Source organism: Phacochoerus africanus, chromosome 15, assembly GCF_016906955.1.
Source record: "Phacochoerus africanus isolate WHEZ1 chromosome 15, ROS_Pafr_v1, whole genome shotgun sequence".
NCBI classification, from domain to species: Eukaryota; Metazoa; Chordata; class Mammalia; order Artiodactyla; family Suidae; genus Phacochoerus; species Phacochoerus africanus.
Window position 1 is genome coordinate 39,826,129 of NC_062558.1, and position 12,472 is coordinate 39,838,600.

Sequence of the window (12,472 nt, forward strand, 5' to 3'; positions counted from 1 at the left end):
TAGTTGGATTCGTTACCACTGAACCACGACAGGAACTCCTATATTGTCTTACTTTATGTACTGTTGTAAGCCCTCTGAAATATTATCTAGGTCAGAGTCGTATATAAATAAGTAAATAAAAGTAATCTAACTCTTGCCAGTCTCTAACCTTTTTAATCTATCCTTCGCACTGCCAACATATTACTCCTGATACTATCATGTAAAATTAGGATAATAATAATACTTGTTTCATAGGATTGTGAGTAGATTAAATTATTAATGTATAGGAAGCATTTAGAATAGTGCCTGGCATATAGTATCCACTCACTGAAGACTCCTTATACAGTTATTATGTCATTTCTTTGCTCAGAAATTTATAATGGCACTTCTGCAGGATAAAATCCAAATGCAAGAGCCTCTACAATCTTAGTTGTAAATAAGAGTTTTATTTTTATTTAAAATGCCACTTATAATGTCGTGTAGCTACTGACCTCTTAAATGTGGCTAGTCTCTCTCTCTCTTTTTTTTTTTTTTTGCTTTTTCAGGGCATATGAAGGTTCCCAGGCTAGGGGTCGAATCAGAGCTGTAGCTGTTGGCCTACACCACAGCAACAGCAATGCCAGATCCAAGCTGCTTCCTTGACCTACACCACAGCTTATGGCAATGCTGGATCCTTAACCCACTGAGCGAGGCCAGGGATCAAACCCGGGTCCTCACAGGTCCTAGTCTGATTCATTTCTGCTGCACCATGGCAGGAACTCCCAAATGTGGCTAGTCTTAATTAAACATATTATAAATGTAAAATACACTCTGAATTACAAAGTACAAAATTAAGACTGTAAAATATCTTGATGATTTTTATTTTTATTTATTTTGGCTGCCCCGCAGTATATGGAGTTCCCAGGACAGGGATGAATCTGAGGTGGAGTTGCAACCTACGCTGCAGCTGCGGCAACACTGGATCCTTTAACCCACTGTGCCAGGATGGGATCGAACCTGCATCCTGGCACTGTGGAGACCCCTTGGATCCCGTTGTGCCACAGTGGGAACTCCACAATGATTTTTATATTGATTATATGTTGAAACTACAAAATTTAAGTGTTTGGATTAAATAAAATATATTGTTAATTTCACCTGTTTATTTTTACTTTTGGCTCTGCCTGAAGCATGCAGAAGTTCCTGGGCCAGGAATCAAACCCTTGCCACAGCAGTGATGATGCAGGATCCTTAACTTCTAGGCTACTGGGAAACTCCCTCTTTTTACTTTTTAAATGTAGCTACTAGAAATTTTCAAGTTACATATGTGATTCACATTACATATTTATTAGATATCATGAATCTAGGTTTTTTTTAAAGTGAAACATTGCTACTTTTTAAAATTTTTACACTCTTTTGGAGTTCCTGTCGTGGCACAGTGGTTAATGAATCCGACTAGGAACCATGAGGTTGTGGGTTTGGTCCCTGCCCTTGCTCGGTGGGTTAACGATCCGGTGTTGCTGAGAGCTGTGGTGTAGGTTGCAAACGGCTTGGATCCCGCCTTGCTGTGGCTCTGGTGTAGGCCGGTGGCTACAGCTCCGATTAGACCCCCAACCTGGGAACCTCCATATGCCGTGGGAGCAGCCCAAGAAATAGCAAAAAAAAAAAAAAAATTTTTTTACACTCTTTTTAAATTGAAATATAACTGATTTACAGTGTCATGTTTTAGGTGTACACTGAAATGATTCAAAGGTAAATATATATATTTATATAACTATATTCAGTATTTTGTAATAACCTATAATGGGAGAGAATAAATACTGAATATAGTTCCCTATGCTATAGTAAGTCCTTGGTGTTTACCTGTTTTATATATAGTAGTATGTATATGTTAATCCCAAACTCCTAATTTATCCCTTCCTACTCCTTTCCCCTTTGGTAACCATAAATTTGGTTTCCATGTCTATCAGTCTATTTCTGTTTTGTAAATAAGTTCATTTCTATTATTTTTTTAGATTCCACATGTAAGTGGTATCATATGATATTTATTTTTCTCTTTCTTTTTTTTTTGGCTGTGCCCAAGCACGCAGAAATTCCTAGGCCAGGGATTGAACTCGAGCCACAGCAGTGATAAAACTGAATCTTTAACCAGTGAATGCATATCCTTCTCTTTCAGACTTACCTCACTTAATATGTTAATCTCTAGGTTCATCCATGTTGTACAAACAGCATTATTTCATTCTTTTTATGGCTGAATAATATTCCATTGCATATATATGTGTGTGTGTATGTATATGTATATATATATATATATATCACATCTTCTTTGTCCAGTCCTCTGTCAATAGACATTTAGGTTGCTTCCATATCTTTGTGAATAGTGCTGCAGTGAACATTGGGGTGCATGTATCTTTTTGAAGTATGTTTTCTTTTTTTTTTTTCTGGAAAAATATACCTAGGAGTGGGATTTCTAGATCATGTGGTAGTTCTGTATTTAGTTTTTTAAGGAACCTCCATATTTTTTCCATAGTGGTTGTACCAATTTACTTTCTCACCAACAGTGTAGAAGGGTTCCCTTTTCTCCATACCCTCTCCAGCATTTATTGTTGTAGAATTTTTGATGATGGCCATTCTGACTGGTATGAGGTGATACCTTATTGTAGTTTTGACTTGTGTTTATCTAATACTGATGTTGAGCATTTTTTCTTCTTCTTTTTTTTTTTTTGGCCATCTGTGTGTCTTCTTTGGAGATATTTCTATTTAGGTCTTCTAGGTCTTCTGCCCATTTTTTGATTGGGTTTTTTGGCTTTTTTTCATATAAACCTCCGTTAGACGTTTATATATTTTGGAGATCACTCCCTTGTCAGTTGCTTTGTTTGCAAGGATTTTCTCCCATTCTGTGGGTTGTCTTTTAATTTTGTTTATGGTTTACTTTGCTGTGCAAAAGTTTTAAGTTTATTTGGGTCCCACTGGCTTATTATTTTAAATGTTCATTATTCTAGGAGGTGGATCAAACAAGATATTGCTCCAATTTATGTCAATGAGTGTTCTGCCTATGTTTTCTTCTAGGAGTTTTATAGTATCTGGCCTAACATTTAGGTCCTTAATGAATTTTGAGTTTATTTTTGTGTATGGTGTTAGAAAATGTTGTAATCTCATTCTTTTACATGTAGCTGTCCAGTTTTCCCAGCACCACTTATTGAAGAGACCATCTTTCTTCCACTGTATGCTCTTGCTTCCTTTGTCATAGATTACTTGACTGCAGGTGCTTGGGTTTTTTTTTTTTCTTCTGGGATTTCTGTCCTGTTCCATTGATCTGTATTTCTGTTTTTGTGCCTGTATCATACTATTTTGATTACTGTAGTATTTGTAGTATAGTCTGAAGTCAAGGAGTCTGATTCCTCCAGTTCTGTTCTTCTTTCTCAAGATTGTTTTGGCTATTCAGGGTCTTTTGTGCGTCCATACAAATTTAAAAGTTTTTTGTTCTAGTTCTGTGAAAAATGGCACTGATATTTGGATAAAGATTGCACTGAGTCTGTAGATTCCCTATAGTCATCTTAGCAGTGTATATTCTGGAGTTCATATTGGGGCTCAGTGGGTTAAGAACCCAGTGTGGTCTCTATGAGAATGAGGGTTCGATCCCTGGCCTCCTCAGTGGGTTGAGGATCTGATGTTGCCACAAGCTGCAGCATAGGTTGCAGATGTGGCTCACATTCAGTGTTGCTGTGGCTGGGCTGTAGGCCTGCAGCTGTAGCTCCAGTTCAGCCCCTATCCTGGGAGCTTCCATATGCCTCAGATTTGGCCATAAAAAAGAAGACAATGTAAATTCTTCCAATCCAAGAACATGGTATAACTTTCCATCTGTTTGTGTTATCTTCAATTTCTTTCGTCAGTGTCTTATAGTTTTTAGAGTACAGGTCTTTTGCCTCCCTAGGTAGCTTTATTCCTAGGTATTTATTCTTTTTTACACAGTGTTAATTGGGATTGTGTTACCTTTTTATACTAATCCCTGTTCAGTTGATTTTTTTAGATCTAAGTGCAGTATATGTACGTTACTTCTATTAACTTTCATTTTGTTATATTATTAAATAAAACTCATTTTTTCCCTCAAAAATTAGGATTTATCCCTCACAACTTTTGTACATTCATTCAGTAAATATTGAGTCCCTATTTTAGGCACAGGAGATATTGAAGTTAATGAGACAGATAAGTTGCCTGGTTCCAAGGAAATTACAGTCAACTAAGGAGAAACAGAAAACGTACAAAAAATATTTTGAAATTTGATAAATGTTATGTCTCCAAGCTTAAGACATTTGACATAATGCTTGAAGGATGAGAAGGAGCCAATCATATGATTATCTGGGGAAAGAGCATTCCAGAAAAGGTATTGCAAATTACCTGAATTGGAAAAATGTTTGACATGTTATGTAAACACACATGAGAAGACACTAATATAGACCCTAGTGATGCCTGGCTCTTCATATTTACATTCATGTGTAATCCTTTCCTCTTGAGTGCTGGCAAGATCTGTGAACAATAGACTACATCAGAGGTGATGGGATGTCACTTCAGTCATTTGCTTACGTAAGAGTGAGACTTTCATGTTGCTAGTAGGACATATGCAGAAGTCTACATGGCAAAGAGCTGCACATAGCCTTCCACTAACAGTTAAGTTAGGAACTCAGGCCCTCAGTCCAATGAAACTCAAGGAACTGAATTAGATCAACAACTATAAGAACTGGAAGCAGATCCACAGTTGAGCCTTCAGATGAGAACCAGCCCTGGTCAACATCTTCATTATAACCTTGTGAGAGATGCTGAAGCAAAAGACCCAACTAAACTATTCTTGGACTCCTGACCTACAGAAGCTGTTAGATAATACATGAGTGTTTTAAGCTATTAAATTTGTGGATATTTGTTATACTGCAATAAGTAACACACATTTGATAAATATGCTCACTATATTTTCTTTCAAGTTATGAAAATGTTTTCTAGAACAGTGTCAAGTCAGAATGCTGGTTCACTTCACTAGAAGCCATTTCTAAGTTGATGCTGATCAATTATTTAGCACTACCCTAGGTTATTTGTGCAAGAAATGCCCATAATTGTGCTTCTTCTTGGTGTATAGTTTCTTATTTTTATATAATGAAAAATTTCCCCACTTTGTTAAAATACCATATATGTTGTGTCTAGTATTTCTGTCCAAAATGAGAATGGGGTTGGTCTGGCATAATTTTTTTTACAAATCCACATTGACTTAGTGGTTACTTTTTTCTAATTCTTTAAAAACACTTCTTTTGCATAGTTCATCCTAGAATCTTGTCTGGGATAAATACTAAGATCTTTGCCGATTCTACCATCCTTTCTCCTTATAAAAATGTTTTCTTATTACCAGCTTTATACAATTTCTACAACTTAAAAATTTCTACAGTTTTATAAAGTTTCTAGTAATTTTTTGAGTTTTACATGAACTCTCAAATTTCATTTAGTGGTTTATTGGGTTAACTTGCAAGTTTTATCAAAGTCCTGGAGTGTAATTTGTTCAGGCTAGGAGTGGTGCATTCATTTAGAGCTATCAGGTGCTCTACAATCTTTATCTTCAGCTTCCTCTTACAATGTTTGTTTTACACTTTTTATTATAAATATTATTCTATTCAGTAGGAAATACAGAAGCATGTTATCCAGTAATCCTTATACCATGAATTTTAGCAGTAGGACATTTCCTTTCTTGTTTTTGTCCCAAACTTCATTTTTTAGGCAACAGCCTTATTCAGATATAATTCACCTATCATACAATTCATCCTTTTAAAGTATACAATTTAGTGGTTTTCAATATATTCATAGAATTGTGCAACCATGACCACTAATTTCAGAATATTTTCATCATCCTAAAAAGAAAGCCTGTGCCCAGTAGCAGTCACTCCCCATTCTCTCCCAAACTACGTGGTTCTAGACAACTACTAATCTATTTTCCATTGCTATAAATTTGCTTGTTGGGGAAATTTTTTATGAATGAAATCATACAATATGTTGTCTTTTGTAACTAGTTTTTTCACTTAGAATGTTTTCAAGGTTCATTCATGTTATATCATGTATGAGTACTTCTTTCAGTGGCTGAATAATGTTCTCTTGTACTGATATAGTATTATTTTATTTATCTGTTCACCAACACATGGATATTTGGGTTGTTTTTATTTGTTGTCTACTATAAATAACACTGTTATGAACATTTGCCTCCAAGATTTTATGTGGACATATGTTTTAATGTGTGGGTTTGCATAAATGGGTTTAAACTGGATTTATACCTAGGAGCCTAGTCATTTATATATGTTTAACCTTTTGCGAAATTGACAAAGTGGCTACAGTGTTTTATATTTCTCCCAGCATTGTATGAGGACTCCCATTTCCACGTTTTCATCTACTTGCCATAGCCATCCTAGTAGGTGTGAAATGTCATCCCCTTTTTTTTTTTTTTCTTTTTAGGACCACACCCACGGCATATGGAGGTTCCCAGGCTAGGGGTCTAATCAGAGCTATAGCTGCCAGCCTACGCCACAGCCACAGCAATGCCAGATCCAAGCCGCGTCTGTGACCTATACCAACAGCTCATGGCAACACTGATCCTTAAACCCAGTGAGCGAGGCCAGGGGTCAAACCCAAAACCTTATGGATCCTAGTCAGATTTGTTTCTGCTGCGCCATGACAGGAACTCCAAAACATCATCTCCTTGTGATTTTAATTTGTATTTTCCTGGTGGCTTATGATGTTGATCATCTTTTCATGTATTTATTAGTTATTTGTATAATTTTTGGAGAAATCTCTAATTTAAAACCCGTGCCCATTTTATTTATTTTTTGGCCACACCCACAGCATGTAGAGGTTCTGGGGTCAGGAATCAAACCTGAGCACAGCTGTAACCTTAGTCACAGGAGTGACAATGCCAGATCCTTAACCCACCACACACCACAGAGTTTCATTGGCCTATTTTAAAATTGGATTTGTATTTTGCTTTTTAGGGCTACCCCCACAGCATGTGGAAGTTCCCAGGCTAGGGGTCGAATCAGAGCTACAGCTGCCAGCCTACGCCACAGCCATGCCAGATCCCAAGCCTCGTCTGCGACCTACACCACACCTCATGGCACTGCCATATCTTTAACCCACTGAGCAGGACCAGGGATCAAATCCACAATCTCATGGATACTAGTTGTATTTGTTAATGCTGAGCCGCAACAGGAGCCCTGGGTTGTATTATCGAGTTGTTGGTATTCTTTCTATATTCTATCTACAAGTCCCTTATTAGGTATGTGATTTACAAATACTTTCTCCCATTTTGTGGGTTGTCTTTTCACTTTCTTGGTGGTATCCTTCGAAGCACTAAAGTTTCTATTTTTTTTTTTTTTGGCCATGCCTATGGCATGTGGAAATTCTTGGGCCAAGAATCAAACCCCTGCAACAGCAGCCACCCAAGCCATTGCAGTGACAATGCTGGATCCTTAACCGTCTGTGCCACAGTAGAACTCTAAAGTTTCTAATTTTGTAGAGGACCACTGTTATCTATTTTTTTCTTTTGTTGCTTGTGCTTTTGTCATATCTAAGAAGCAATAGCCTAATAAAAGAACTCTCCTAATGTCACATCAATTTTTAAAATTACCTTTCCCTATTTTCCCATTAACCAGTTCCCTGTTAGAGTACTGTAGAAGTTAATAGTGAGAACTATGATCAGACTGACTGAGTTTGAATGTTGGCATTACTGCTTGATAATTCTGTAACCATAGGGAAAATGACTTCACTTTTTTAAGCTTCAATTTCTTCTGTAAGTGGAAATAGTACTTCTTACCTCAAAGGTTGTGTTGTGGATTAAAATAAGACACTTGATAATTGGTAGCTATTATTACTAGAAATTTTCTTTAAGTACTGTTTTTTTTTAAAATATTTTTTTTCTTCCTTTTTTAGCTGCACCTGCAGCAAATGGAAGTTACTGGGCTAGGGATGGAATCTGAGCCACATCTGTGACCTATGGCACAGCTGCAGCAATGCTGGATCCTTAACTCACTGTGCAGGGTTGGGGATCAAACCAACAACACCATAGAGATGAGCCAGATCATTAACCCAATGTACCACAGCAGGACTTCCTTTAAGTACTATTTTTGCTTAAAAATTAAACTATTTTACTAAGTAGGTGTTTTCCTTGACTTTGTACCCACCACAATAACTTGCTCATGGCAGAAGTTTAATATTTGTTAAATATTTGCATATTTGTTAACTGAAATTGGTATGTAATATATAATAGTAGCCCATTACATTAACTGTGAACTGGGATGTGTTTGAACTTGCTAAGGAGCTGTGTGAAAAGAAAAAAAAGAAAACCGAAAGTAAATATCTCCACTTCATTATTTGGGCTTATAGAAAAGGAAGATGGGGGGATTATGTTTCCAAAGACATTTCAAAGGAGAACAGTGCTAAATATACAGAAGCCAAGGGATTAATTTAGAGAGAAAAATGGAAAAGCAAATGCCCTAATGTTGATTGGTAGCAGAAGACATTTTAGAAGAGATGCCAAAAGAGAAAAGTTCTTTTATCAAGGATAGCAGACAGATTTACCATAGTATTCTCTGAACAATTTGAGATTTGTTCTTGACTGAGACAAGAGTCCTTTGTCCAAAAGCATTCTCTTATCACTTGGTGAGATTGTTGTTAGTCTCCTTGCCCTTGTTAGAAAGATGTATGATTAAAGGTCTCAAAACACTCCCTAAGATCTTGTGGTAGGAATTTCTGATCCAGAAATATACTAGTATTTTAATTTATTTGTCTAATATTTTAAGCAAAGTGATTGCCTCCATTTAATGTCCTGTCTTCTACTGCACATGATATTTTTAATTTCATATGAATAAATGAATAATATATTTAATCTAACATGTTATCTAAGTGTATGGTTAGATGAAACATACATGGTTGTATAAATGAAATATTCTTTTTTTTTTTTTGCTTTTTGCTTAGGGCCGCACCCATGGCATATGGAGGTTCCTAGGGTAGGGGTTGAATTGGAGTTATGGCTGCTGGCCTACACCACAGTCACAGCAACACAGGATCCAAGCTGTGTCTTTGACTTACGCCGTAGCTCACGGCAACACCAGATCCTTAACCCACTCAGTGAGGCCAGAGACCTAACCCGCAACCTCATGGTTCCTAGTTGGATTCATTTCTGCTGTGCCGCAAAAGGAACTCCATAAATGAAATATTGTTCCTTCTGCTTTCTCCTTCCCCCAATCTTTGTCCAGATTTTACCAGTTCTTCCAAATAATGTTCAAATGCCAATCAGTGTGTATTGTTTTTGTGTGCAGATTATTTCAAGCTGTTTTTTTCCTAATACATTAAGCACTTGGAAGTCTGGTTATATATCTATTTTGTCTTTATACTTTTCATAATAATGTTTTATACAAAGTTGCTATATAAACATAAGCATGTTAAAAGAATTGTGTAATTTAGTAATATAATTATATTTCTGATGGAAATTTTTGATATAGAATATTTAAGATGTTAGATAAATGAGACATTAGTAACTCCTTCTCTTCATACCTTCTTGAGTATTATTAAAAACTTATTGAGTGAATGAATATGCAATCTCTCTTCCCCAATACAGACTTCTGCCCTTAAAAGGGAAAAGTTTCAAACAGACTTTCCTTCTCCATTTTTCTCTCCCTTTTTTCTATTCCATTTCTCTCTTGCAGCTCTGTTTATCTTTTCATGATGAGTCATTCTCACTACCTTTTATTATTCCTACCTCTTGCCCCTGCTTACAATTCCTAATGCTTTTTAGCACTTTGTTTCCTTGTCACATGCTCTTTCTATTTTTGTTCTTTCTGCTTGACTTTCTCCTCCACTTGTTGCCACTTTTTCTCCTTGCCCTTAAGATTCAGGGCAGGGTTGGGTAGGGAGGTGTCCAGCTGGGCTAGGGGTGGAGCCACCTGTTCACTGCTTGGGAGTCTTAACCTAACCAAGGAGAAAGATCTGGCTGCTTAAATTTAGCTGAGACTGAAGTCCGTATGGCCTTCCTACTGGAGGCTAGCATTTTGGAGGACACCTTGGACTCTGTGAGACTAGAAGGAGCCCCTCTCTTCTTTTTCACTCTCTCTTCCTCCCTATTCTGTATTTTTCACTTAGAGTATCTCTCTCCATACTGTTCAACTTTTTTTTTCCTTTCCCCTGTTGCTTACTATTTTTTATCTTTGTCTTTCTAGCTCTCTGTCAGTGAACTTTATTTAATCTTTGTTTTCTGTTACCCATTCTTTCCACATATCTGTCTAATCTCTCTCAAAATTTAACTACCTTGTCTCCATTTTATTCTTTCCTTTATTAATTTTCTCATCCAACTCTCTTTTTTCAGTAGTTTTCAGTATTCTCTATTCTTTTTATCTCACTACCCAGAGAGGTAGCAATAAGAGAAGAAAAAAAGAGACACTCTGTCTTTCCAGGGGTCTATTCACCTTTTCTACTCATTCTCAGACTTGCAATATATTTTGATTAGGCACTGAAGAAGAATTTGTGCTCTCCACAGATAGTTAATGAACAGTGAAATTAGAGTAAGAGTAAGGTTAAATATTAAATTTAAAAGGCTTAATTTTATTCTCATTTTCTCTTTTTATTTAGTTTTTTTCTGCAATACAGTGGATACAGTTTGTTATGGCTACTCTGAGGTAAGTTTATTTAATCTCATGTAATGCGACAGTTTAAACTAGTATAAGCAAAACTGGAGAATTCTGAAGTGTCTTAATTTTTTTCTTGGGGATTCGCTTTTACTCTTTATTTAGAGAGAAATGCTATTCTTTACCATGTTGATATTTTCTGATTAATAAAATGTAATAACATCAATAACAATAATAAAAACAGAGTGAAGGCTAATGAGTAAAAATCAAAGGACAACTTAGTCAACAGGATTGATTTGGAAAATCATTTGCAGAGTGCTCACTTTGGCAGTACATATACTAAAAATTGTCGTGATAATAGAGAAGATTAGCATGGGCCCTGTTCAAGGATGACATACAAATTCATGAAGCAGTCCATATTTTTAAAACATATGTGCAGTGTATTTTATATTTATGTCAATAAATCTGTAAGAAAAATCAATAGCAAAAATGAAGGAGCCTCAATTGTCCTGTTTAATGATAGTCTTTTATCTCAGTGTTATAGGTTCAAGTTCACTTATTGCTTATGCTATATTCCAGAATATACAGAAATCTCCAGAGGTGAGCATTCTTTTTTGTGCTGGATTTGAACTTTGAAATAAATAGGGGTGTCACCTATAAATGATGGAATAATTATGTGAATTTTTTGTAAATTTGTCATTTTGATACATTGAGATATTTTAGGCATTGCCAAATAGATCGCCCTTTTCTTTTAGATAGTTATTTTAACTATGATGATGAATGCTGAGGGATTGACTAAATGTGGATTAGTGGATAAATATAGATTTTTTGGGGGATATGCATTAATTATTAAAGTTAAGGAGGATTTCTCTGGTGGTGCAGGGGTTAAGGATCCAACATTGTTGCTGATGTGGCTTGGATAGCTGCTGAGGTGTGGGTTTGATCCCTGGCCCAGGAACTGCTGCTTGCCTTGGGCATGGCTAAAAATAAATATTGTTTGAAGTCCATATTCACTCTAAACATGGTAGGGTCTTGCCTAGAGGTGAGTTTTCTTTTTTCTTTCTTTCTTTTTTTTTTGTCTTTTTACGATTTCTTGGGCCTTTCCTGAGGCATATGGAGGTTCCCAGGCTAGGGGTCGAATCAGAGCTGTAGCCGCCGGCCTATGCCAGAGCCACAGCAACTTGAGATCGGAGCAGAGTCTGCGACCTACACCACAGCTCACGGCAATGCCGGATCCTTAACCCACTGAGCAAGGGCAGGGATCAAACCTGCAACCTCATGGTTCCTAGTCGGATTCATTAACCACTGAGCCACAACGGAAACTCCTAGAGGTAAATTTTCTGATGTTGATATTTTGGTAAAATTGTTGGTGGGGCTAGAAATAGTTTAAAGACTGCTATACAAAAGATAATTATTTTGCTGTTCTGGCCTTCTAGGCGGTTACAATTTAACAGTGAGATAGAGCAAAAATTCATCCTGCGTAGAACTATATGTACCAAAAAGATCAAAAACCTTCCTTTTATTGAGGTATAATAGACAAATTAAAATTGTATATTTTTAAGGTGTTAAAGAAAAATCAAAATCAACCCAACAAAATTCCAGAAAGGTTGAGAGAGTGCTGGAAAGAGTGATATTTTTGCCAGTTCAGTAAAGATTTTAAGAGAAATATAACAACTGTTTTTTTTTTAACTAGGCCAAGTGGCACAACATTAAGCAAAACATAGTTTAGGACCTGTATGGGAGAGCTTTTGTAATGCGGAAAATGTTACTGGGTTTTATTGGGCCCACTTTACTCTTAGGCTGAACACTTAACTGTGTTTCAACTACGCTGAATGTTTTACATAGTTTACGTTGTTGGTCCTCATCAATCTCCT

The 12,472-nt window shown here is 36.4% G+C and overlaps 1 protein-coding gene and 1 non-coding gene across 3 annotated transcripts in view; both read left to right on the forward strand.

The window, feature by feature from the left end:
- TMEM116 (transmembrane protein 116) overlaps positions 1-12,472 on the forward strand; it is a 105,821-nt gene that overhangs the window by 5,221 nt on the left and 88,128 nt on the right. Inside the window, exons 1-3 of one of the 2 annotated variants that reach the window (XM_047761976.1) lie at positions 9,920-10,046; positions 10,603-10,649; positions 11,135-11,198. In XM_047761976.1, the coding sequence (XP_047617932.1) occupies positions 9,999-10,046; positions 10,603-10,649; positions 11,135-11,198 (159 nt within the window). In that variant the 5' untranslated portion in view covers positions 9,920-9,998. Of the gene's footprint in view, positions 1-9,919; positions 10,047-10,602; positions 10,650-11,134; positions 11,199-12,472 lie in introns of those variants that run through there. The other variant, XM_047761977.1, reaches the window with a different exon arrangement.
- Positions 10,914-11,022, forward strand: LOC125117098 (U6 spliceosomal RNA). Its single transcript, XR_007132474.1, has one exon. It is a non-coding gene; the product is annotated as a U6 spliceosomal RNA (small nuclear RNA).